We start from the raw sequence: 25,421 nt of genomic DNA, 5'->3' as shown, positions 1-25,421 counted from the left end.
GAGTGTAAAGCCCTTATTATAGAATTACATAATCACAATTATAGAATCTCTATTGCCCTAATGATCATTAGGTGAGAGTTCCCCCTCACGACTGTGTCCACTGGCCACCTTTCAAAAACCACTCAAGAACAAGAGATTAAAAGCAACCAATAACACACAGTTTACGGTGTGGAGAGGGTGTGGATATTCTTTGTAGCTGTGGCAGCACAAAGACATTTATCAACATGGATATCAGCATTCTCTGTGTCTCAGATTGCACATCAGCAACCATTCTGTCTCAAATGACCTTAGGATAGATATTAGACCGGCTCTGTTCTTTATGTCAGTTGTATTCTACCAGTTTTATAGACTGTCAAGATTTTGCTGTGTATTGGCATCATCCGTTGGCCTACATTATTGAATATAACAGATGACAAAGATGTCACCTTGACTATGCACTTTCCATGGTGTTTGGGGTGGAGAATTTGAGACTGAACTGAAGTTCTTCTAGTTGTGTTGTGTATCAGCTGTACAGAAGTTGTGCCGTAGGCGAGCCCTGCCCTGCTGCGAAGGCTGTAAACACATCTGTGACAGCAGCGCCAGAAGCAAGCACGGTTATGCACTCCTGAACTGACACTTGGCTGGCAGAAACTACTGTATGTGGGAAAACATATTCCATGTCTGGGTTGACATCACAGCTTCTTTAGTTGGATGACAGTAAATCCTTGTACCCTGGTGAGAGAGAACATGATCAGATCTATCTCACTTGTGTTTGGTTGTTACAGTAACTAATAGGTCTTTCTTTTGATCGTCATTCAACCATTTGGATGTATACGCATGAAGTTTCTCATGCTCACCTTTCTTTCCAATGAAGGCTTGTTGTCAATTAGTGTTTCACCTCCAGAATGACAGAAGTCTGCCACTACTAACATAACAGTACACACAATCTGATTATGGCAGGTAATATAGCGCAACAATTGTTTTGTCCTCCATTTGGTCTTACCTAAGGGGTACTTCACCTAAGCTGTACTCTTAGCCCACACTATATAATAAAAGCAACTATAGGTAGGTATATTTTCTCTCATAGAAATATGAATGTTATGGCAGATAGTGGAGAACTCTTCAAAAGACACTGAACATCATAACGCCAACCATTTTGAGTTCAGTTAACAGCATATCTTAAAGGTGAAATTGACAATTGTGGTTGCAAAAGCTGCTGTCCAGTTCGATTAGTTTGCAACCTGCAATGTGTTCCTTATCACTACCCACAATGGTGGATTTTTGTAGCAATGTAACAATGTAAATCATAGTCTCTGTCAACGCATTATCAAATAAGGTAGGTTCGCTGTCCATGGTGCTAGTTTTGCAAACGCCTCAATTGATGCCAACACTTATTCAATATGTGTGTGTGTGTGTGTGTGTGTGTGTGTGTGTGTGTGTGTGTGTGTGTGTGTGTGTGTGTGTGTGTGTGTGTGTGTGTGTGTGTGTGTGTGTTTGTGCGTTAGAGGGGGGGGGGGCACGCAGTCTTTATGGTATGAGGTAATCTACATGTGAACCTTATATAGGTAAACTGATTGTTGAACACCTTTACACGTAGCATAATAAGTTGGTCTGAGTATCTGGTTGGTGTTCTACAAATGCGTAGCCTACGTCAGGCCAGGGCGATAATTAGGCAACACTGAATAGCGCGCTTCTACATCAGGGTCGGATACACAAAATGGCACACGATCAATATTTCAATGCAAAGAATAGCAGCGTTTTAGCTCAAATCAGTCGCATTTTATTAAACCACGTATTCAGATAAAAGATAACAATGTACACATATCCATGTTAGTCGCTTCAAAATGTATTCTGTCAGTATCATGCAAATGAAAAGAAACATGTTTTATAATCATTACCTTTCATCCAATCCAGCACTTGCTTAGGTGTCCATTTGCTTATAGGTTCCATCACGAGGGCCATCATCGATGTCTTCAAATCCTTCAAACAAGGACTTGATCGAGCAAGAAAATCGGGTGTCGCAAATCAGAAATGTTGCATCGGTATACCAGAGATCAAATAACATAGGTGCACCTTACTGGGTAAAGGCATGGCTGGTGACAGTATCCTGGGTACGGAATGCTATGGTGCAGTCCACGCGCTCACAGAAACGACTCAGCCGCCTCTCTCTCTCTCTCTCTCTCTCACACACACACACACACACACACACACAACAGTAGCCTACCTGCCGACCCCACTGTACTGTGTAGAGAAGCGAGTCTCTCTCTGAGTGAGAAAGTCTTGCAACCCCTCCCTCCCCTGCACACCGCAGCATCACATGCTTCATTCCAGAGACACCGGGAATGGTGCAATAATATATAATTACCTGATGCCTTTATAGAGAAACATTGATAGCTGAACGTAAGGCATAACAATTAAGCATATTCTTATATTTTTTACCTTTTTTATCAGGAATATGTTCACCCCCTTAACTGTTTACAATTCCAACCAATATGAATAGGAACAGAACCGAAGCCATTGTGTTTTAACCAATAGAAACCTAGTGATGCTTGCATCAATGTCTGTATGGGGGGGGGGCTATACAGTATGGGGGGAAACCATATTAAAACTGGGTCACCCTGCAATTTACATTGAAGTAATGACTCAAACAAAACATGCAAGATACAATTGAATGACAGTCTTTTTTCTTCTTCAGTTAGTTACAAAATATCTCAGTTACTGTAAAACCACATCATGACAAATGCTGGGGTATGTGCTTATCATTTCTTTCTGATGTTCCCATGTTTAATTATATAGAAAAGACACATTTTGTAGATACTTATCGACCTATAGCCAAAATAACTACTACAACTACAATCAACTATATATGGTGTGAGCACACTACATGATTCTGTTGCACAACACATCCCTACAGGTCCTCGAACTTCATCCCACTGAGTCCCACCAGGATATGGTTAATAATTCAGTCCTCACTGTGCTGGGTGATGATGACACATCTTTACCTGCTAAACCTATTACTGACTCTTTGGAGATCTGCCCATTTCTTGTATCTTTATTGAAGTCTCCCCATACATCTCACTATATGGTGTAAAATGGCATCAAAATTCATAAACATGAACATTTGATTCTGGTAAATTATCAGAGGCATGGGCACCACAATCTTTGACCATTACCCACTCCTATGCTGCTCTAACAGTGCCATGCTAATAGTCCTTGGCTTGGCTGGTGTATGACCCAGTGGCTCCCGACAGGGTGTGAAGTGGTGGCATTGGCACTTGCTCTCCACACACACCGGTTTACTGTTAATCCTCTCCCAAGCAACATATACTAACCATGCTTAAAGTCACTCGATACTGGTTTTCACATTAGATGCACCCACCTAAAATAAAAATGCATGCATTTCTAGCACATGCTATCATATAGTCACACTCACATAAACCTTGCCAGTCATACATCCCTGCCGTTGATGCCTAAGAGGGGGATTTCTGGAATGAAGCTACCCACCTGAGTCATGACATTCACTTGATATGATTGACAATGATCTAGATGGATAGGCCTCCTCAGAGGTAAAATAACAACCTGTCACTAAACCAGAAAGTGTCTGATATGCACCTTAGGTTTAGTATACTTTTATGCACTGAGTGGACAAAACATTAAGAACACCTGCTCTTTCCATGACATAGACTGACCAGGTGAATCCAGGTGAAAGCTATGATCCCTTATTGATGACACCTGTTAAATCGACTTTAATCAGTGTAGATGAAGGGGAGGAAACAGGTTAAAGAAGGATTTTTAAGCCTTGAGACAATTGAGACATGGCATGTGTATGTGTGCCATGCAGAGGGTGAATGGGCAAGACAAAAGATTTTAGTGCCTTGGAACAGGGTATGGTAGTAGGTGCCAGGCGCACCTGCTTGTGTTAAGAACTGCAACGCTGCTAGGTTTTTCACACTCAACAGTTTCTGTGTGTTTCAAGAATGGTCCACCATCCAAAGGACATTCAGCCAACTTGACACAACTGTGGGAAGCCAACATGGGTCAGCATCCCTGTGGAACGCATTCGACACCTTGTAGAGTCCATGCCCCAATGAATTGAGACTGTTCTTAGGGCAAAGGGGGGTGGAGGGTGCAACTGAATAGTCTGAAGGTCTTAATGTTTTGTACACTTAGTGTAGTCAATTTCACTACCCATTCCAATGGCCAGTTTATTCTCCACAAGACATGACGGCAATAGCTCAGTGCTTTAGCATATTCATGTATTCGATTCAGTCAGTTGCATCGAAGATTAAAAAGCGTTTCAAATTTGGCAGAGCTTGATATGTTGATCTGACACCGATGTGTGTAATGTGCTTTCTTGTCAAAATGTTATGTGACACTTGCAGTTAACATGCAATGTTTATGTATGACAGCAGGTGTCAATATTTTCTAACTCTTTTGACAACCAAGATAGCAAAATAGCTATCTTTTTACTGTTTAGTAATAGTCTGTGGTTATGACAATATAATTTCAGATCTGCAATATCTGTGAGGAATCATTTCTCAGAAACAAGAACCAAGATGCTTTACAAGGACTAAATTATCCTTCATCTTACAGTTTGTCTCCTCTTTGTCCTTCAACTTGAAAGCTGGGGATTGTCTCAGGCTCCCAAGTATTACATTATAGGAACTGGTCGCATTTATGAAGTAGATATTATGGACATTGTGGCATTTTCTAAAGATATTTCTTCTAACAATTCAACAAAATGAAGGGATCTCCATCCTAAAATATCAATTTAATTTACCTATTGAACCGAATGCAATACAACTGACCACCACGTATACAGATTCAGTACAGAGAAAACGAAACTAAAACTGTAGACCATTCTCAAGTATGTTAGAGTCGGAGGACAAAGTGAAACTACTGCTGGTTTCAGTCAGGTGGGCTTTCTTCTAGGCTCAGGGTTGGAGATGCGCAGGTTGGGGGAGCTGAAGTGGGAGCTAGCCACGGTGTAGGTGCTAAGGTAGTGGATGACGATGCTCTGGGCCGTACTGGAGTCCAGGCTGTGGTCCTGACAGAGATGCAGGCTGAGCTTCATTACTGGGGCTGGTATCAGGCCCTGGGGAGGTGTCTGGACCAGGGGAGAGCTGCCCCGGGCCAGGCTGTCCTGCATGTGCTGTCTGTACACCTCCAGCAGCTTACTCTCCAGATAGCCGTTCAGCATGGAATTGGATAGAGGCTCCCTGTTCAGGGTGATGATGCTGCTGTCCATGACCAGGGAACCCTCATCCTGCAGGGGCTGGGACTCCACCTGCACCCTAGGCTCCACAGGCCCTGCGGGTTCCAAGGCCTCCAGCTCTCCCAGGTCCTGAGATTGAAGAAGTGGTCCTTGGAACCCCTCATTCTCCAGCCGCGGGCTCTCTGAGCTCCTGTTTCCCACATGGTCCCCTCTGAGCTGCAGGTCGGGGTAGTCTTTGCAGAAGGTGGTGCAGCACCAGGAGCGATAGAGCTCCAGGTCACCATAGTCGTCACAGTGGCTATTGGGGATGGTGAGGGCATCACTGAGCCTGGTTGTCACTCTAGGATCAGACTGCACCAGACCTTCCATGTTTCCTATGCAGTCCACACACCAGAAGCACATTTGAAAATATGGCAATATAAAATGAAAACAATTATAAAACATCATACTCATCATATATGAACATTGTAAGATTAAGCATATTCTACTGATCCAGAAAGACATGCAGCATTTCAGACAAATCCAAACTGCTTACCTGACATTGAACCTGGGGTCAGAATTATATTGGGGGCAGGATGTGGTGGACGTTCCTGAGCCTTTGTGGAATGGGGGTCACAATCCTCTTCCCTGTACCTGAAGACTCTGATGAAGGCTTCTCCCAACATGACAACCACTACATAACAGTGCAAATTGTCTCAATACAACATAGCAGTAAACCACACCAACTAGCACTTTCAATTGTGATTCTCCATAGATTTTATTCCAGGACTAGCATTAATCTGGTTCCAGGAAACCACCCCAAATAATCATGTTTGCATGACATAGCCTATCAGGTTCGAAAGATAAATAAATATTTATATTCTCTTGCCAGATCACATAAAACATAAAATAATATAAAACACATGAAAGATACTGACAATATCCCTACCTCTGTTTTTATAATAGATGGTGTTCCTTTAGTCTGTCCACTAATAGAAGGTTTACAAGTTATCTACAGATTTCTCTAACTGGTGAGCAGCCACGGTAATGTGCTGTCCCTAATTGTACTTAGCTTCTGAGTAGCAAATGTCAAAAACAGGAAGCATTGTTAGAAATAAAATTAGAACACTCACTGCCCCTGCTTTTCAGCTTCTGCCTTCTGTGCTGTGACATTCCATTTAGAATGTAAGGAGAACTGAAACAATTATGTGACAACAGTATTCTTTGCAATGTTAATTTGAGCTAAACAAGAATAACAAGGAAAGTGGGTAAGAATAAGAGAGACTGAGTAGTAAAGTAACACTATTTTATTATCAAACATGAAAAATATATCATTGAATTAAATATTCTCATATGTGCAAAGCATGTCTTTATCATCTACTAAATTCCTAGTATTTGGGCAATCATTCCACCTTGATTTCAATATGATATTGAACATGGAATACTGCCCAGCATTGACTTGAACTATTGTAACAGTACAAGGTCACCACTTTAAAGACATTGTCAAAAAACACAACATTTGGTCAATTTGATACCATTCTGATTACCTTTCACAACAAAATAAAGCGCTATGATTGGTCTGAGAAGACGTTTTCCAGACGAGCAGTGGCAAGCTGCTGTAGAGCTGAATGGAGGATGACAGGAGAGGGCACTGTGGTCTGCTAATCAAAACCATACGGCTACTGTTGCTCCAGTCCAGCCAAGGCCTCTGCTTCCTGTGGGTGGTATGAAAACAGTGCTAAGAAAATGATGCAACACCAGGGTTGAGACCAATTGTATTTATGCTTCCACCAAAAGGTGTATGTAATTTCACAAGAACAATTTCGTGTAAGTATTGTAATGATATAGTACAGTTGCCAACAGAACAGTCTGGACCTGCAGGTCATCCTTCATTGCCTCTATGTTTGGCAACAGAGTTGTGAAATACATGGTAGTAGCGGAAACAAGCGATCATTCAAAATAGATGGACTGGTAACTTGCACATGAGTATGGTCCTCTGTGTGTGGTTTTGACTGACGGAGTATGTCCATAAGGCCTTGGTCTTTACCTTGGAGCCTGGAGGGGCTGTTAGGCCCAAGAATGCATACACTGCATGCTCCTCACGGGCATCAAAGAAGGCCTCGTAATTCTGCAACAACAATACAAAAGGTAGCTGTCTCACTAAGTTTGTTTCAGAAGGTTATTACAACAGAGATCATGGACATCAACTCCGTCATCAAGAGACTGGGTCAACTCAACATGACAATAGATGGCTGCACAATCCACTCCAACTCCACTGTCAGGAACCTTGGTGTTACATCTGACCCCACTCTGTCATTTGAACCCCACATCTGGAACATCACCAAGTCAGCCTTCTTCCACCTCAAAACATCTCATGACTCAGATCTTCTCTCACTGACCCCACTGCTGAAACCCTCATTCACGCCTTTGCTTTATCACGCCTGGACTACTGCAACGCCATTCAGACTCCAAAACACTGGACAGACTTCAACATATTCAAAATTCAGCTGCATGAGTCCTCACACACACCAAACCTCGGGACCCCCCCACCCTCATCAAACTCCACTGGCTCCCAGTTCAATATAGGATCATCTTCAAATTGCTCATGCTCACCTACAAAGCACTCAATGGACTGGCGCCAACATACCTTACTGGCCTCCTGCCCCCCTACACTCCCAACCTGTTCACTGTGCTCCTCTGACACCGGCCTCCTCACCCTCCCTCACACCAGGCTCCGCTCCATGGGAGACCAGGCTTTTAGCAGGGCAGTTCCCCAACTCTGGAACTCCCTCCCTCTCCATGTCAGAACTTCACAATCCATACACATATTCAAGTCCACACTAAAGACACACCTCTTCACACATGCTTACCCGTACACTCTGTTGTCTTAGCTTTTATCCTCTGTCTAGTTCACCTCCCTGGTTAGTCTGTGCTTATGTTTAGTATACTTTTATACACTGAGTGTACAAAACATTAAGATTACCTACTTTTTCCATGACAGACTGACCAGGTGAATCCAGGTGAAAGCTATGTTCCCTTATTGATGTCACTTGCTAAATCCACTTCAATCAGTGTAGATGAAGGAGAGGAGACAGGTTAAAGAAGGATTTTGAAGCCTTGAGACAATTGAGACATGGCATGTGTATGTGTTCCATTCAGAGGGTGAATGGGCAAGAAAAAATATGTAAGTGCCTTTGAACGGGGTATCTTTGAACGGGGTATGGTAGTAGGTGCCAGGCACACGGGTTTGTGTCAAGAGCTGCAACCTGCTGGGTTTTTCACACTCAACAGTTCCCCATGTGTATCAAGAATGGTTCACCACCCAAAGGACATCCAGCCAACTTGACACAACTGTGGGAAGCATTAGAGTCAACATGGGCCAGCATCCCTGTGGAATACTTTCGACACCTTGTAGAGTCCGTACCCAACGAATTGAGACTGTTCTGAGAGCAAAAAAAAAGGGGGGGGGGGGGGGGTGCACCTCAATATTAGGAAGGTCTTCCTAATGTTTGGTATATTCATATTCTTAATTATTTGAATACATGATTTTATAGCTTTTTACCCTGCTGATGTTCTTGTGTTTGTAAAGTAACTTTGGGTGTCGTGAAAAGCACTTAAAATAAAATGTATTATTATTTATCATTATTACACAAATTGTTACAAAGGTACCGGGCTGCAATATTCTCACAGAGTATGTTGAGAATGTCTACCTTAAATTAGAACAGAAAAAATATAAACCAGGCACTTTTGGTTATCAAAGCATACTTTTCTTTACTATGCAGTTGCTAGCATACTGTCCTTTGACCTCTCATCAGCTTCAGACAGTAAGCTTCACTACACTGTGAAGGGGTCAGTACAGTACAACACTCACCCCACAGTAATGTTCTTCATTAAATATCTGTGGAGGCAGGGGGACCCCCGTCATTGGTCGGAAGTCCTCAGGTACGTTCTCCCTCATCCACTTCCTGTTGTCTTCACTAGTTACGATGTCACACTCCTTAAAGTCAATCTTGTTGACAGTTAGGAAACCCATGATGTCTTGCTGCTGCTTCTTAATCTACAGGCAGAAAGAGGATGAGATATATAATTAGGGATATATAATAAGGGATGCATGGTATATCAGTGAGCATATCGAAATCAGCCGATATTAGCTAAAAATGGCAACATCGGCATCAGCCCGATGTCTAGTTTAACGCCGATGTGCAAAACCGATGTCAAAGCTGACGTGCATACCTATATAACGTAGGTAGATGACGTAATGACGCCACAAAAATACAGTAATACACAGAACAATAGCAGAAAAAAGCAGAAAAGTAAACAAGTTCAAGTGGAGCAGTCATTTTGAAAGAGTAAGAAAATTTCAGTGAGACAACTCAAAGGCAAAATCCATTAACGGCAAGATAATGGAATTCATTGCCCTTGACAATCAACCATTCTCTGTCGTGGATGCTGTTGGCTTTCACTGACTGGTCGAGCCCCGGTACGCACTATTTTTCAGATGTTGCCCTACCGGAGTTACACAGTATTATTGCAACGCACATCTATGAGCTACTTGCTATGGGCGTCACTGCTATTGGCTTCACGACTGACATTTGGACCAGCGATGTCAGGCCCATGAGCATGCTGAGTCTGACAGCACAGTGGGTCAATAAGGATTTCGTACTGAGGAAAGCTGTATTGCATGCTCAAGAATGTGCTGGTTCTCATACCGGCGCTGTCATTTCAATGGCATTTGAGAACATGTTTGAAACTTGGAAACTAGAACACTCTCCTAGCGCCATTCGAACAACTGACTCGAGTAATAAGCTAATCAACTGCGTCTGCAGCAGACGTGATACTCTCTGTCATGGCATTGAAACGCCTGCTCAACAAAACTGCCGACACAGACCGTGGAGTTAACATTAGCAAAAGTACTCAAGGCTGTGAACAAGATTCGGTGGCATTCTCTCTGAGCCTCTTTACTGTGCCGCCACCATGCTCGATGCTAGGTACAAGGACCGCTACTTTGTTGCAGACAAGAAACAGGGTTTACGTGAAATGTTACATACACAGCTGGACAAGATGGAAACGGACACAGTGACAGTGCGCACCGACGAAGAGAGGTCACGGACAGACAGAGCTAAAACTTCACTTCTTGACATGTATGATGAAATCCTGTTTGAGAATGAAACGACTCTACAAATGAACAACGAAGCAGCACAGCAAGTAAGTGAAAGAAATAGGTTTTGATTAGGTTTTACTGGTAATGGGGACATACGTAAATGCCAACAAAATAACTTTTTGGTCAGTTTGATGTGTGTGTAGCCTTTATTTTAACTAGGCAAGTCAGTTAAGAACAAATTGTTATTTACAATAACGGCCTACCCCAGCCAAACCCGGACGACGCTGGGCCAATTGTGCGCCGCCCTATGGGACTCCCAATCTCGACCGGATGTGATACAGCCTGGATTCGAACCAGGGACTGTAGTGATGCCTCTCGCACTGAGATGCAGTGCCTTAGACCGCTGCGTCCATGTGTGTGTAACTATTTAACTGTACTAGAATGCTTAAAAGACCGCTAAAATTGTAAATATTGGTTATCGTTATTGTTTTTTTTGGCAAGCAAAATATCGGACATCGGCCAAAAATGTCATATCGGTGCATCCCTAGTAATAAAGACACAATAATAATACTGTTTTGATGTGTAATAAAGTGTGGAGTATGGGGAGATAAGCCTCTATTCACTTTGCAGAGCCTCTGCAGCTGGGCTGCATTCTACAGGAGAGCCTGGGGACTGAGACGGACCCAATAAGGCCTCTGTGCAACCAGGATCAGCTCAGAAGACAGGCACAGACCAAATATGGCAGTAGGAGGAGAGCCCAGTGTTCCAATGCAACCACTTCTGTTCTGTCTAAACTTTGCACTGCACATAGAAGCCTGTCTAGAAAATCCTTTATAGACAACATTTTGACTTGCAAATTTACAGTAAGCAATAATATCCGTCGTTTCAGACCAGGTAATTCAGAGGTTATCTGAGGCAGTCATTCTGTAGTCAACATCTGATGCTATTTGACTGATTCTTTAGAGAGTGACGTAATTGGGTGAGGTATGAAGTTCAGATGTCCAAAGACTGATCCTGTCCAGCTGTTCTGGCAGAGAACACCACTGGCAATGGTCCTTTAGTCTAGGCGTGTTGTTTTGCAGTATGTAGGGAAGGAGTGGTGGCACACAGGAAGCAGGAAAATGGAGGAAGGTTGTGGTGGGGGAGTCAACATCTGATGGTAGAGTCTAGTTAAGTTTGACCCCTCACCCTCACCACAAGGCAATTTGTACCAAAACAGTTGCATGAAAACATCTGATCTGTTTAACCAATTGCTTTACCTAAACATTCTCGTCTGCATGCTCACTCATAAAAACATTCCTACACAGAGGGGGTAAGAGACTGATATTCTTACAGACAATGAATATGTGATTATGTATCCTCTTTTGATTTTATACTGTGCTGTAAATGCATTTTAGATACAAAACAATCATAGTTTTGTGTTAACACTAAATTAACAATATATACAAATTAATAGAATAATAGTCATATGACAAATCAATATCTCCCAAATTGAAGGCCCTCTTTATAAAATCATTGTTTTAGGTTAATTACAATAGCCTATGCATTGTCATGCATGAGAAACCTATAGAATCGAATGTATTTGTGCAGCTGTCAGTCCCAGCTTCTACTCTATTGCTCGGGACATCCCATGCACAACTTGTACAACTTTCAAAAGCAAGATCATTTCCATAGAGCTTAAGACATTTAATATGATAGAGTCTGCGTAGCTACAACACAATAGCTCATTTGTATGAGCCCGAAACACCTAATGCAAATACTTTGAATTTGTCAAGAAAATGTACATAAACAGTCTATATGCTATAAGGCTTACTCAATACTCAAGATTTCTTACCGCTGTCGATCCAGAGGAGGATGCTATAAAGACTTTTATTACCATGGCTGTTTGGTTCACTCCCCAAAACCCAAGTGAGCAAAGCACGGAAGTCTCCAAATGATCTCCCTCTCTCTCTTTTTCTCTCACTCTCTTTCTAACACTGTAACAACAGATGGAAATCAGATCTCTGAAAACAATTGGGAACACTTCAAACTATATATTGTAGTGCTTTCTAAATGCATTTTCAAATACATTTGATTATGTTAATATTTGTTATCCTATTCATATAGTCTATAAATACGTAATAAATGCTCCTCCAAGAATTGCAATTCAAATAATTGAAATAAAGCTAATAGATGTGCTCAGACATAAGGAAAATATAGTAATAGGCTCATAACCTTCTAACTACTATATACTGTCTGAAAAGAGAATACGCCTATGAAAAATCCGGGTGATTATACCCTATGAACGTTCCGCCTACTTCCTGGTGTAAAACTGTTTTTGCATGGGCGTCATGCTTATATAATCAAATTCATGAAAATATGGTCATTTAAGATATATGTAACATGATATTCATATTCGTGGATTAATTTACACCCACTAGCTTTCACGAAGGTTTTCGATTTTGAAAACGCAATCGAAAACCTTCATTAAAAGGCATCAAGTCAACGAATTAATCCCCGAATATAATTTTACAAATATCGTAAATGACCACGTTTTCATGAATTTGATTATAGAAATCTGGAGCCCGTTCAAAAACAGTACCGAATCTGCAACATAAAGTCGGCGGGACTTTCATAGGGTATTTGGCAACGTCATTGAGTACCACAGTATGAGTCATAATACCCATGAAACCTAGCGGTAAAACTCGGAAATGGTTCCAATCGTTTTTTCACCATTCATTTGAGAGTCGGAGATTTTAGAATTACTTCATATAAGGTCTGTGTTTCATGTAGGATTCCCCTAGCGAAACGTTTCGATAACCGTGCAAATCTCTCTCGGACAAGGTCACTTTTATCAATATTCGCCTGTAAACGAAATACCCATTAGCTGCTAATGTGGCTATTATACAGAACAAAACATCTTCTTGCAAGCTTAGACATCATCCCTCAATTAATAAATTGGAAAAATGTATTTAAATGGACAATTCTCTGAACTGTCTTGTGCAAGTTTTAAATTGACACTTTAGTAAAGGTTTCAGCTAGCGATGACTTGCACAAGGGTTTGCAGTCTTGCATAATGTCTACTTTGATGCTAATTAGCATATTCGAATATGAGAGCAAATGGAGCCAAATAAATAATGTGACCTTGTCCGAGAGAGATTTACATGGTTATCAAAATATCATGCCAGGGTAAGCATATATGAAACACAGCCCTTATTTGAACTGTTTCTAAAATTCCCTATGGGAAAATGAATGGTGTAAAAACGATTGGAACCATTTCCCTGTTTGACCACTGGGTTTAATGGGTATTGTGACACCTCCACTGTGGGACTCTATTTGGTACCGTCTTCCAATGTTTTAATGTTAAGAGCAGTGTTGTGTTCGAGACCGATTTCAAGGCTTAGAACGGAGGTGGGGCGAGACCGAGACCAGAAAAATGTGAGTCCAATTCAAGACCTTGATTGTAATTTTGTCAAATCACCACCATAATAAGAGTTCTGAAATGTGAACATTTTGAACAACATATGGATTCTTTAGACATTCAAAATAGTGAGAAAATGCTGTTGAGGAAAAATAGAGCCACTATGAATTATTACTAATCCAAACGCAGTGGGGAACAATGGGCCTTCTACGTCTTCAGAGAGGAGCTAAGGATTTATAAAATGATATTTTTATTATTTTCAATGATCTGATTTAATCTCTTCAATATTTGTTGGAAATGGTTAACACTAAAGAAGAAGAAAAAAGATCCAATCAGGATTTTTCTTTTGCTGGTCTCTGGGGGGAGAAATCTAGCTAGCCTAGTCAGTCATTGGCTAGGCCACCATAAGTTAGATAAAGGCATCTGCCATTCAGGCATCTGCCATTCAACTGTATTAGGGCAACAATTTGGAGTGACAGTGGACTCAACCAATCACATTTTGACTTAATGAGTGGGACCGTTTTTACAAAAACTTATGGTAACTTCTGCTGCCTTGAAGGCCAATAGGTCACAATAGAGAGCAGTAGTTTTCCCATGGTCTAGCTAGCTAGCTTTTGTTGTCGGCTAGTTTGCACTGCCAGTAGTAGCATACCACCCTGCATACCACTGCTGGCTTGCTTCTGAAGCTAAGCAGGGTTGGTCCTGGTCAGTCCCTGGATGGGAGACCAGATGCTGCTGGAAGTGGTGTTGGAGGGCCAGTAGGAGGCACTCTTTCCTCTGGTCTAATAAAATATCCCAATGCCCCAGGGCAGTGATTGGGAACACTGCCCTGTGTAGGGTGCTGTCTTTCGGATGGGACGTTAAACGGGTGTCCTGACTCTCTGAGGTCATTAAAGATCCCATGGCACTTATCGTAAGAGTAGGGGTGTTAACCCCGGTGTCCTGGCTAAATTCCCAAGCTGGCCCTCAAACCATCATGGTCACCTAATAATCCCCAGTTTACAATTTGCTCATTCATCCCCCTCCTCTCCCCTGTAACTATTCCCCAGGTCGTTGCTGCAAATGAGAACGTGTTCTCAGTCAACTTACCTGGTAAAATAACGGTAAAATAAAATAAAAATAAATAAACTGGCTGCAGCGGGTGTTATCAAAGCGGATTGTTGGTCATTTGTTAGCTTTTCCTTTTCAAGAATGACTTTCAACAATACGTTTCAAATTATTATCTGGTGAGTGGAACTGATTATTGCAGTGTGCTTTCTGTTAGCCATCTCTTTTAAAATAACTTGTGTGTGTGTGTGAAGCATTGCCGTAAGTTCCACTTTAAATGCCAATCTTATTAATCTGTTCATATACACCTCCAGGAAGAATAACACTTACATTTCTGAGAACCGATGACTTAGATATGGTCATTTTCACATTTTCCTAAATTCTTAAAATGTTGTGAAAATTCTATAGCAGTATAGAGAGGAAAGCAGCTGTGCATTTGGACAATTTAATTGACACTGCAGTGAATAAAACCAAACTACCGGAGTCTACACAGACCGGTGCGCTATAGCCAATCAGAGGTACAGTAGACCTTTATACAAACAAGCCATTTGCCGCATGGGCCTGCCATCATTCACTTTGAATTGGACTGTGTTTACAGTCAGTTGCACCAGCGTGACTTTAGATCATCAGAATGCATTTGCCAAAAGCCACAAAATAAACCTGAATGGATATATGTTAACACCACGGGAGTCCTCTTACATTTGGTAACTTTACAGTCCTATTGATCATACAACCATGAAAAGGTAGGTAATGCTAGCCAGAGCAAGATGAGCTAAAATCTAAGGAAGGAACATTAGATAAACCCTCAAACTTTTTAAGCTAGTTTGTCAATAAAATTGCACTGATAAACGATGGGGAACTGTAGCCTCTTCTTCTTTCTGCAGCTTGCCTGCCGATGCATGCTTGGTTGGCACAAGCATGCAAACTGGCTAAAGTTGGAGAGCTTGCTACTTCCAGACACAAATGAGAGACTACATCACTGACCATTTTACTTGCCGTAGCAGAGCTGGTTAGGCTGTTTACATGTTATGTAGAGCGTTCTTGACTAACTTATTTTTCCTACATTTACTGACACCTGTCATTCAGCAGGTGTTGCATGTTCGTAAATTCATCAGTTCTGTGCTCTAGCACACACAGACGAGAGTGCTCTGAAATCGGAGTAGATGGCCAGAGTGAATTTGCGAATGCAAGAGATATACTAACTGTATTACAGTCGTTCAAGTTCTTGCTAGCTAACAAAATGACACATCTGCATCTCCATCTTTGTTTAGCCACCGAAAAATGATGAGGGGAAGTCATTAACACCCACTCCTCTAATGGCATGAAATGACATCTTCCTAGCAGCTATCTAACGTTAGGCTCTGTGTTGGGCTAGCATAAATAGATTTGCGCTCTCAAAATCACACTTTGTTGAGGAAAAACAAAAACAAACAAATTCGAAATCCACAGCAATGCTTAAACCACATCAATCTGGTAGTCATGTCAGGGCCTGGCTCCCCAGTGGGTGGGCCTCTGTCCACCCAGGCCCATCCATGTCTACGCCCCTGATGCAAACAAGCATGATGACAATTGCGCATCACAAATAGCCTACTAACCAACACTTCGGATTAAACTTTTTCAATACCTGGTTTGCATACCCATTGTTGCTTTAGTTAGCATTTACTGGTAGATATCATAAATTGAAACGTCTTTCGTACCCTACCTGCTACTGATGTCATTCATCTGTCAGCTGCTCCATGCCAAAACCAGCTGAGAGCTGCACACTCTTGCTCCTGGCAGATGATATTCCACTGAAACTAGGCTGTGTCCAGCGCGCGTGCTTTGCGATTGTGTAGGCTATTTTGTGAATTATTTCTCTTGTACGACATAATTGATCAATCGTATACCTACACTACATTGATACGCATAAATAGGGATTAAGAAGTGAGTATAAGCAATGGCCATGGGAGAAGATTTTTTTTTTATATAGGTTTATACCTGCGTATACCCTCCACTACACCACTGGCACTTTTTGTGTTTTACAAAAAGTGCACTATCCTACTTGAGTTCGCAGGTGTTACGGTTGCTGTCCTAACAGAATCACGAACCTGTCACACACTGAAGGCCTATAGGTTCGCTACAGCGCAAACATGTCTATAATAGATAAAGGCTGTTAAGATATTAACGTTTCAAGAAAGGAGTATATATATATTAGGCCTGGCGAAGCGGTTTTATGCGCTGGTTGAATAGAAGCTGATAATTCAGTTTTTTACTCGGCTGGTCGCGGGAAGAAATTACGTGTCCAAGACCGAGACACTCAATATGTGGTCTCGAGTACTACAACACTGGTTAAGCGCACGAATGCTTGCACAATTGCAACATTATAACGCATGCTATTGCTTATTTTCATGCGCCAGTCACTGGATACTGTTACAAAACATGATTACATCATTCACGTTCACTAGGAATTTGGCGCGTAAATGAACTACGTTAAAAATCTTTCTTTTTGGGACACCTTATGCCATCCTTTGATTGGCCAAGCATAACATCAGTCACCATTTAACCGCACCTATCCCCACCCCCATCCAACCGCTGGGTTTAATGTGCTATATGTTTACTACAGTATTAGTAATAAGAGAACGCCACTCTACAAACTGTGAACTCAATCACAAAATATAGCTCTTTAGTTTCATTAAAGAAGAGAACCTACATTTCAACATGCCCAAGAGAAAGGTATGTAGAGTTTAGATTAGTATGCGGATATACTTTTTGCCCGTATAAATCAGTCTGATATTATGAAGCTTTCGAGGCAACGGAGATTTAATACAAATTTGCCATAGGAATTTGTTCACTCTTGTAAAAATAAAAAAACAATTAGAAATAATTATTTGATTTTTTTGGTTTGCAAATATCGCCGTATTTTCCAGGATTTCGAATGTTTTTTGCGATTTATTTAAGAGACGTAAACAATCTTGTCTGAAGCCAGACTGGATCCCCATGCTATTGAAACCACAAGCAGCCATGCTTTGCAGTTCCAATCCCATCCATCTCGAACACAGCGAAACAAAACGGATGCCTTTTGACAGAGAGTGTAAATCTGCATTGAGGGGGGTATAGTTTTTACTTATTTTTCATTTTTCCCCTCGATAATTTCATTTTAAGACCGTCGCAAATGTTAATTATTTGAATGATTTCTTTGTTCATCGCGTTAAATGGGTGCTATTGCCCCTTATCACCAGATGGCGGAATATAATTGATTCTTCCCCTCCCCCTTATACATTTGGCGAAAACCGATGAAGACTAATGTCCCACTGAAAAAAGTAATGGTGCAACTGCTTCTGCTACTCAACGCATAGAATTTAAAGCGCTTGTCTAGAATGAGTAGAGGCTGTCTGTATGGGCAAAGTGTAGGCTATTGCCTATGTTTGCAAGGGGCTAAGTAAGTGTGTCAACTTGGAGTTACTCATTTTAAACAATAGGTAAATATTCAGCGTTATTATGTTGGGAAACAAAAGCATGCATATCTATCATCTTAAATAATGTATTTTTCATCAATTTTGCAGGGAGCTGATGGCGATGTCAAGGAGGAGGTAAGTTATATACACACACTGAATATCACCCTTGTTGAATAGGCTACAGGTTGTAATCTTCACCATGATTAAAATCCTCAATAGTGATCATTGGTGATTTTATAAAATTATTTGGTTGTAAAAACCAGAAAATACACCCAATAGTTAAAAGATAATGCATTCTTGAAATAGGGAAATATTCAATTGTCTGCATTATGAAAATACATCAAGCATCCTCATTCAATTCCTTTAGAAATGTTGTCACACACCTTTGAGTAGTATTGTTATTTTTCGTTACATTAGCCTTCAAGGAGATCTGCACGGTTGTCATCGGTGAGTAAATTAGTATAAATGTTTTTATTTTTTTTATTTTTTACAAATGTACATCTTCCTTTTGGAATTTATTCTTTGATAAAGGGCATAAGCACAACTTTTTTTAAATCTATAATGTGTTTTTTGTCATGTTTCATGGTATGCAATTCATTGCTTTGAGAACCAATATAGTCTTCTGTATTTTTCAGAAACCAGTACCTTCAAAACCATCACCAAATCCAAAAAAGCCAGCTAAGGTAATATTTACCTTTTTTCAATATCTACTCATTTACATGATTAAGTATAAATATGCCTATAATGTGATTAATATGTCATTGTTCTCTTTCTGGCACATTCCCATATTAAATGTTTAGACAATTTCTTGATTCGGGGGTGCCAGGCAAAGACAATTTGACATATATGCATGTATATTGACCCCACAGAAAGAAAAAGAAGCAAACAACAAGAAGAAGGCAAAGGCAGCAGTGGTCAAGGAGCCTAAAGAGGAGACCCAGACTGAAAATGGCGAGATCAAGACAGATGAAGTATGTCATGCCATATCAGTGATACACGGTCTCTTTTCTTTTACCAATTATTTTTACTTTAAATATTATCTTGAAGGATGATGTTTTTAGTTAGTTGTTGTACCTAACTATTACTGGAGGCAAATCCATCTAAAAGCATTATTCATTCAGGATTCTCAGTGTCTCACAGTGAATGGCTCTTTTGTCACCTTACAGGTAGAGACTCCAGAAGAGAAGACTGAGTAGCACTGCTCCCGTCCATCCAATCCCCTCCCTTGTATGGCCCCCAAGTCTCATATGTTATCCCTAAAACCTCCATTACCTTAACAGAGGAATATTTTTATCAACAATTTTGTAATTATTGGTACAGGGTTTTAGCTTTAAAAAAAAACAGCTAAATATGGAGGATTGTTCTGTTGTGCAGTGGTCATAAAGGGTTTTTAAGCAAACGGTTTTGTTTTTTATTAGTGTTGGTACCTTGTTGGGACTTTTAAAAATAATACTGGATGGCAGACTAATTGCAGGTGGTATAGTGTCACATTGTAGGTTCGCCAACTAAGAACATTTCACTTTTGTAGGTGGTTGTATTTTTACCCTTTATGTATAGTGTTTTTTTCTTTGGGAGGGTTTTACTTATTTTCAACTTGATTGTAAGCAATTTTGGAAACATTTTAAACATTCCAGGCTTATAGGACAATTTCACAATTTTTCAACTTCATATTCATAACCTCGAGGACCACCGCAACAACATGTGAAAATTGCTAGTTTGTTTTGTTTTTAAAAAATAGGAATATTTTCAATGACACCATTGGTTTGCATGGTGTGATTTTAACAAATTAGTTGCCATTAGCTACTAATTTTGGACACTTCCTTTGTTTTTTTTTTTTACCATATAACATAGAAATACCACATTTTCAGATATGTTGATGTTGTGCTGGAGATTAAGCAGAACATTTTTTAAATTTCCCTAATGTGGGCATACCTGCTTTTGAAATAATCTTGCTCTGAATTATTTTGACACAAATTATTTTAACGGAGGAAGAGGCTTGTTGGAAGTTGATTAACCTTTTTGAAACAAATGTTGGAATTTTAACACTGAAAATGCATCTATTGAAATATGCAGCTGTGTTCCCACTGACGTTCTGGATATTTAATTGGAATTTAATAAAATAGTAATTGGAATTTCTCATGAGGTTGCGCTAGGTCTCATTACTTTACGTGTCATTATTACTGTATCATTACCATATCTAAACTCAATAGTAGATCATCTAGCCAACCAGTTGTTCTGATTGTTATTGTGGTATGTATATTGTAATACTGATATATGGTTAACATTTTTATAACAGATTCTGGTCAAAGGTAGCATTTTACAACCTACTGGATTTGGCGTCATGTCGCAGTCACTATTTGCTGACCAAAATAAAAAATGAGACAAAGGACCCTAGTTATTGTGCCAGCCTACTTGCAAGTACAAATAACCACAAAGACATGATCTGTCTTGCAAAAGCATGACACTTTTCAGTTCTATACATTATAATTGTTTGACATGCAAATTTGTAATCATGCTCTAACTAGTGTTTGGCAGTTCCCATTGCGGGGAGCTTTATGGTAAGTTTTGTGCTTGTCTGAAAAGAACCCTGTACTGCTGCTTGCAAGTTGCAACTATATTTTAATATTTGGAGGTGTATGCTAAACCAGTTCAGCTTGTGTCATGTAGTGAAGGCAAGAAAATAGAATTTACTCATCACAAGAAAAGTATAATAGGCCTTGTTTGTTTATTTTAAATTATACTGAACAAAAATACAGTGCTTTCGGAAAGTATTCAGACCCCTTGACTTTTTCTATAGCCTTATTTTAAATTCCCTCTATATACACGCAATCTCCCATAAAGACAAAGCGAAAAGAGGTTTAGAAATGTCAGCAAATGTATATGTATTCAGACCCTTTGCTATGAGTCAAAACAGCTCAGGTGCATCCTGTTTCCATTGATCATCCTTGATATGTTTCTACAACTTTGAGTCCACTTGTGGTTAATTCAAGTGATTGGATGTCAATCAAATTTATTTATAAAGCCCTTTTTACATCAGCCGATGTCACAAAATGCTATACAGAAACCCAGCCTAAAACGCCAAACAGCAAGCAATGCAGATGTAGAAGCATGGTGGCTAGGAAAAACTCCCTAGAAAGGCAGAAACATAGAGAGGAACCAGAGGTGGCCAGTCCTCTTCTGACTGCTGGGTTGAGATTATAACAGTATATGGCCAAGATGTTCAAACGTTCATAGATGGCCAGCAGGGTCAAATAAGTGGTTGTAGAGGTTGCAACAGGTCAGCACCTCAGGAGTAAATGTCAGTTGGCTTTTCATAGCCAAGCATTCATAGTTAGAGACAGCGGGTGCGGTACAGAGAGTCGAAAACAGCAGGTACGGGACATGATTTGGAAAGGCACACACCTGTCTATATAAAGGTCCCACGGTTGACAGTGCATGTCAGAGCAAAAAACAAGCCATGAGGTCGAAGGAATTGTCCGTAGAGCTCTGAGACAGGATTCTGTCGAGGCACAGATCTGGGGAAGGGTACCAAAAAATCTCAAGCATTGAAGGTCCCCAAGAACACAATGGCCTCCATGATTCTTCAATGGAAGAAAGGTGGAACCGCCAAGACTCTTCCTAGAGCTGGCCGCCTGGCCAAACTGAGCAATCGGGGGGGAAAGGCCTTGGTCAGGGAGGTGACCAAGAACCTGATGGTCACTGACAGCTCTCCAGAGTGGCTCTGTGGAGATGTGAGAACTTTCTCGAAGGACAACAATCTCTGCAGCACTTCAATCAGGCCTTTATGGTAGAGTGGCTAGACGGAAGCCACTCCTCAGTTAAAGGTACATGACAGCCCCATTGGAGTTTGCCAAAAGGCACCTAAAGGGCTCTCCAGACCATAAGCGAACTGCAATAGCATCGAATAGTCCCTGCGATATGCAACTGTTCAGGGAAGTCAGGAACCAATACACGCAGTCAGTCAGGAAAGCAAAGGCCAGCTTTTTCAAGCAGAAATTTGCATCCTGTAGCTCTAACTCCAAAAAGTTCTGGGACACTGTAAAGTCCATGGAGAACAAGAGCACCTCCTCCCAGCTGCCCACTGCACTGAGGCTAGGTAACACGGTCACCACCGATAAATCCGTGATAATCGAAAACTTCAACAAGCATTTCTCAACGGCTGGCCATGCCTTCCTCCTGGCTACTCCAACCTTGGCCCATTTTTCTAATGACTGCCTTGCCTGGTTCACCAACTACTTTGCAGACAGAGTTCAGTGTGTCAAATCGGAGGGCATCAATAAAAGACAGTAGCCTCGGCAGTCTCTATGGGGGTACCACAGGGTTCAATTCTCGGGCCGACTCTTTTCTCTGTATACATCAATGATGTTGCTCTTGCTGCGGGCGATTCCCTGATCCACCTCTACGCAGACGACACCATTCTGTATACATCTGGCCCTTCTTTGGACACTGTTAACTAACCTCCAAACGAGCTTCAATGCCATACAGCACTCCTTCCTTGGCCTCCAACTGCTCTTAAACGTTAGTAAAACCAAATGCATGCTTTTCAACCGTTCGCTGCCTGCACCCACACGCCCGACTAGCATCACCACCCTGGATAGTTCCGACCTAGAATATGTGGACATCTATAAGTACCTAGGTGTCTGGCTAGACTGCAAACTCTCCTTCCAGACTCATATCAAACATCTCCAATCCAAAATCAAATCTAGAGTCGGCTTTCTATTTCGCAACAAAGCCTCCTTCACTCACGCCGCCAAACTTACCCTAGTAAAACTGACTATCCTACCGATCCTCGACTTCGACGATGTCATCTACAAAATAGCTTTCAATACTCTACTCAGCAAACTGGATGCAGTTTATCACAGTGCCATCCGTTTTGTTACTAAAGCACCTTATACCACCCACCACTGCGACCTGTATGCTCTAGTCGGCTGGCCCTCGCTACATGTTCGTCGTCAGACCCACTGGCTCCAGGTCATCTACAAGGCTATGCTAGGTAAAGCGCCGCCTTATCTCAGTTCACTGGTCACGATGGCAACACCCACCCGTAGCACGCGCTCCAGCAGGTGTATCTCACTGATCATCCCTAAAGCCAAAACCTCATTTGGCCGCCTTTCCTTCCAGTTCTCTGCTGCCTGCGACTGGAACGAATTGCAAAAATCTCTGAAGTTGGAGACTTTTATCTCCCTCAACAACTTTAAACATCTGCTATCTGAGCAGCTAACCGATCGCTGCAGCTGTACATAGTCCATCGGTATATAGCCCACCCAATTTACCTACCTCATCCCCATACTGTTTTTATTTATTTACTTTTTTGCACACCAGTATCTCTACTTGCACATGATCATCTGATGATTCATCACTCCAGTGTTAATCTGCTAAATTGTAATTATTCGCTCCTATGGCCTATTTATTGCCAACCTCCTCATGCCTTTTGCACACATTGTATATAGATTATCTCCCCCCCCCCCCCTACTATGTTATTGACTTGTTTATTGTTTACTCCATGTGTAACTCTGTTGTTGTCTGTTCACACTGCTATGCTTTATCTTGGCCAGGTCGCAGTTGCAAATGAGAACTTGTTCTCAACTAGCCTACCTGGTTAAATAAAGGTGAAATAAAAATAAAATAAATAAGAAACAAGATTTTCTGGTGTGATGAAACCAAAATTGAACTATTTGACCTGAATGCCAAGCCTCACATCTGGGGGAAACCTGACACCATCCCTACGGTGTAGCATGGTGGTGGCAGCACCATGCTGTGGGGATGTTTTTCAGCGGCAGAGACTGCAAGACCAGTCAGGATCGAGGGAAAGATAAACAGACCAAAGTACAGAAAAATCCTTGATGAAAACCTGCTCCAGAGTGCTCAGGACCTCAGACTGGGGCAAAGGTTCACCTTCCAACAGTACAACTACCCTAAGCACACAGCCAAGACAACTCAGGAGTGGCTTCGGGACAAGTCTCTGAATGTCCTTGAGTGGTCCAGGCAGAGCCCAGAGTTAAACCTGATCGAAAATAGCTGTTCAGCGAAGCTCCCCATCCAACCTGAAGCTTTAGAGGATCTGCAAAGAATGGGAGAAACTCCTCAAATACAAGTGTGTCAAGCTTGTAGCTTCATTCCCAAGAAGACTTGAGGCTGTAATCGCTGCCAAAGGTGCTTCAACAAAGTACTGAGTAAAGGGTCTGAATACTTAGGTAAATGTGATATTTCAGTTCTTTATTTTTAATACATTTGCAAGAATTTCTAAGACCCTGTTTTTGCTTTTCATTATGAGGTATTGTGTGTAGATTGAGGGGGGGGAAAACAATGTAATCAATTTTAGAATAAGGCTATAACTTAACAAAAGGTGGAAAAAGTCAACGGGTCTGAATACTTTCCGAATGCACTGTATAAACGCAACATGTAAAGTGTTGATTTCATGAGCTGAAGTAAAAGATCCAAGAAATGTTCCATACGCACAAAAAGCGTATTTCTCTCAAATGATGTGCACAAATTTGTTTCTATCACTGTTAGTGAGCATTTCTCCTTTGCGAAGATAATTCATCCACCTGACAAGTGTGGCATATCAAGAGGCTGATTAAACAGCATGATCATTACACAGGTGCACCTTGTGCTGGGGACAATAAAAGGCCACTAAAATGTGCAATTTTTCACAACACAATGCCACAGATGATTCAAGTTGAGGGAGCGCACAATTGGCATACTGATTGCAGGAATGTCCACCAGAGCTGTTGCCAGATAATTGAATGTTCATGTCTCTACCATAAGCCCCTCCAACGTTGTTTTAGAGAATTTGGTAGTACGTCCAACCGGCCTCACAACCGCAGACCACGTGTAACAACTCCAGTCCAGGAATTCCACATCCGGCTTCTTCATCTGCAGGATCATCTGACAGCTGATGAAACTGTGGGTAACCGTTTCAGAGAAGATTAGCTGCGTGCTTGTCATCTTCACCAGGGTCTTGACCTGATAGCAGTTCGACGTCGTAACAGACTTCAGTGGGCAAATGCTCAACTTCGATGGCCACTGGCATGCTGGAGAAGTGTGCTCTTCACGGATGAATCCCGGTTTCAACTGTACAGGGCAGATGGTGTCGTGTTGGCGAGCGGTTTGCTGACATCAACAATGTAAACAGTGTGCCCTATGGTGACGGTGGGGTTATGGTATAGGCAGGCATAAGCTACGGACAATGAACACAATTGCATTTTATCAATGGCAATTTGAATGCACAGGCGTACCGTGACGAGATCCTGAGGCCCATTGTCG

At 41.4% G+C, this 25,421-nt stretch overlaps 4 protein-coding genes across 9 annotated transcripts in view; 1 reads left to right on the top strand and 3 right to left on the bottom strand.

Moving 5' to 3' along the window:
* The window catches only part of LOC129868589 (connector enhancer of kinase suppressor of ras 2-like), a 55,161-nt gene extending 52,847 nt beyond the window's left edge, over positions 1 to 2,314 (bottom strand). For 2 of the 3 annotated variants that reach the window (XM_055942701.1, XM_055942703.1), the window contains exon 1: positions 1,878 to 2,197. In XM_055942701.1, coding sequence (XP_055798676.1) covers positions 1,878 to 1,944 — 67 coding nt within the window. In that variant the 5' untranslated portion in view covers positions 1,945 to 2,197. The other variant, XM_055942702.1, reaches the window with a different exon arrangement.
* A 332-nt stretch (positions 2,315 to 2,646) lies between these two features.
* LOC129868586 (TLR adapter interacting with SLC15A4 on the lysosome-like) lies at positions 2,647 to 6,368 on the bottom strand. Its single transcript, XM_055942695.1, has 3 exons — positions 6,123 to 6,368; positions 5,730 to 5,867; positions 2,647 to 5,568 (listed from the first exon to the last, which is right to left on the bottom strand). The coding sequence occupies exons 2-3, from the start codon at positions 5,857 to 5,859 to the stop codon at positions 4,892 to 4,894; spliced, it is 807 nt and encodes a 268-aa protein (XP_055798670.1). The 5' UTR covers positions 5,860 to 5,867; positions 6,123 to 6,368; the 3' UTR covers positions 2,647 to 4,891.
* A 97-nt stretch (positions 6,369 to 6,465) lies between these two features.
* Positions 6,466 to 17,002, bottom strand: LOC129868587 (adapter SH3BGRL-like). Of its 3 annotated transcripts, XM_055942697.1 has the most exons (5): positions 12,489 to 12,565; positions 12,109 to 12,250; positions 9,045 to 9,230; positions 7,221 to 7,301; positions 6,466 to 6,888 (listed from the first exon to the last, which is right to left on the bottom strand). In XM_055942697.1, exons 2-5 carry the CDS (start codon positions 12,151 to 12,153, stop codon positions 6,853 to 6,855), a joined length of 348 nt encoding a protein of 115 aa, XP_055798672.1. In that variant the 5' UTR covers positions 12,154 to 12,250; positions 12,489 to 12,565; the 3' UTR covers positions 6,466 to 6,852. The 3 variants fall into 3 exon arrangements, with proteins under 3 accessions (XP_055798672.1, XP_055798673.1, XP_055798671.1); XM_055942698.1 differs by lacking the exons at positions 12,109 to 12,250; positions 12,489 to 12,565 and adding an exon at positions 16,424 to 17,002; XM_055942696.1 differs by having other exon boundaries at positions 12,109 to 12,545.
* LOC129868588 (non-histone chromosomal protein HMG-14A-like) lies at positions 12,977 to 20,544 on the top strand. 2 transcript variants are annotated; one of them, XM_055942699.1, is made up of 6 exons: positions 12,977 to 13,691; positions 18,264 to 18,290; positions 18,573 to 18,602; positions 18,791 to 18,838; positions 19,025 to 19,126; positions 19,322 to 20,544. In XM_055942699.1, exons 1-6 carry the CDS (start codon positions 13,614 to 13,616, stop codon positions 19,349 to 19,351), a joined length of 315 nt encoding a protein of 104 aa, XP_055798674.1. In that variant the 5' UTR covers positions 12,977 to 13,613; the 3' UTR covers positions 19,352 to 20,544. The 2 variants fall into 2 exon arrangements, with proteins under 2 accessions (XP_055798674.1, XP_055798675.1); XM_055942700.1 differs by lacking the exon at positions 12,977 to 13,691 and adding an exon at positions 17,268 to 17,433 and having other exon boundaries at positions 19,322 to 20,294.
* The last annotated feature ends 4,877 nt before the right edge of the window (positions 20,545 to 25,421 follow it).

This window comes from Salvelinus fontinalis, chromosome 13, assembly GCF_029448725.1.
Source record: "Salvelinus fontinalis isolate EN_2023a chromosome 13, ASM2944872v1, whole genome shotgun sequence".
In the NCBI taxonomy this organism is placed as follows: domain Eukaryota; kingdom Metazoa; phylum Chordata; class Actinopteri; order Salmoniformes; family Salmonidae; genus Salvelinus; species Salvelinus fontinalis.
Note: the sequence above shows the minus strand (reverse complement) of the source record. Positions and strands in the feature narration are given on the sequence as shown.

Bases quoted from the DNA above. Each gene is read 5' to 3' on its own strand.
- LOC129868586 (XM_055942695.1), bottom strand. From the start codon at position 5,859: ATGTTGGGAGAAGCCTTCATCAGAGTCTTCAGGTACAGGGAAGAGGAT. The intron at 5,569-5,729 runs GTAAGCAGTTTG...TGGACTGCATAG, and splicing joins GACCCCAGGTTCAATGTCAG to GAAACATGGAAGGTCTGGTG.
- LOC129868587 (XM_055942697.1), bottom strand. From the start codon at position 12,153: ATGGTAATAAAAGTCTTTATAGCATCCTCCTCTGGATCGACAGCG. The intron at 9,231-12,108 runs GTAAGAAATCTT...TTCTGCCTGTAG, and splicing joins CCTCCTCTGGATCGACAGCG to ATTAAGAAGCAGCAGCAAGA. The intron at 6,889-7,220 runs GTAAAGACCAAG...TACCACCCACAG, and splicing joins CAGCCCCTCCAGGCTCCAAG to GAAGCAGAGGCCTTGGCTGG.
- LOC129868588 (XM_055942699.1), top strand. From the start codon at position 13,614: ATGTTAAGAGCAGTGTTGTGTTCGAGACCGATTTCAAGGCTTAGAACG. The intron at 18,603-18,790 runs GTGAGTAAATTA...TGTATTTTTCAG, and splicing joins GATCTGCACGGTTGTCATCG to AAACCAGTACCTTCAAAACC. The intron at 18,839-19,024 runs GTAATATTTACC...TTGACCCCACAG, and splicing joins ATCCAAAAAAGCCAGCTAAG to AAAGAAAAAGAAGCAAACAA.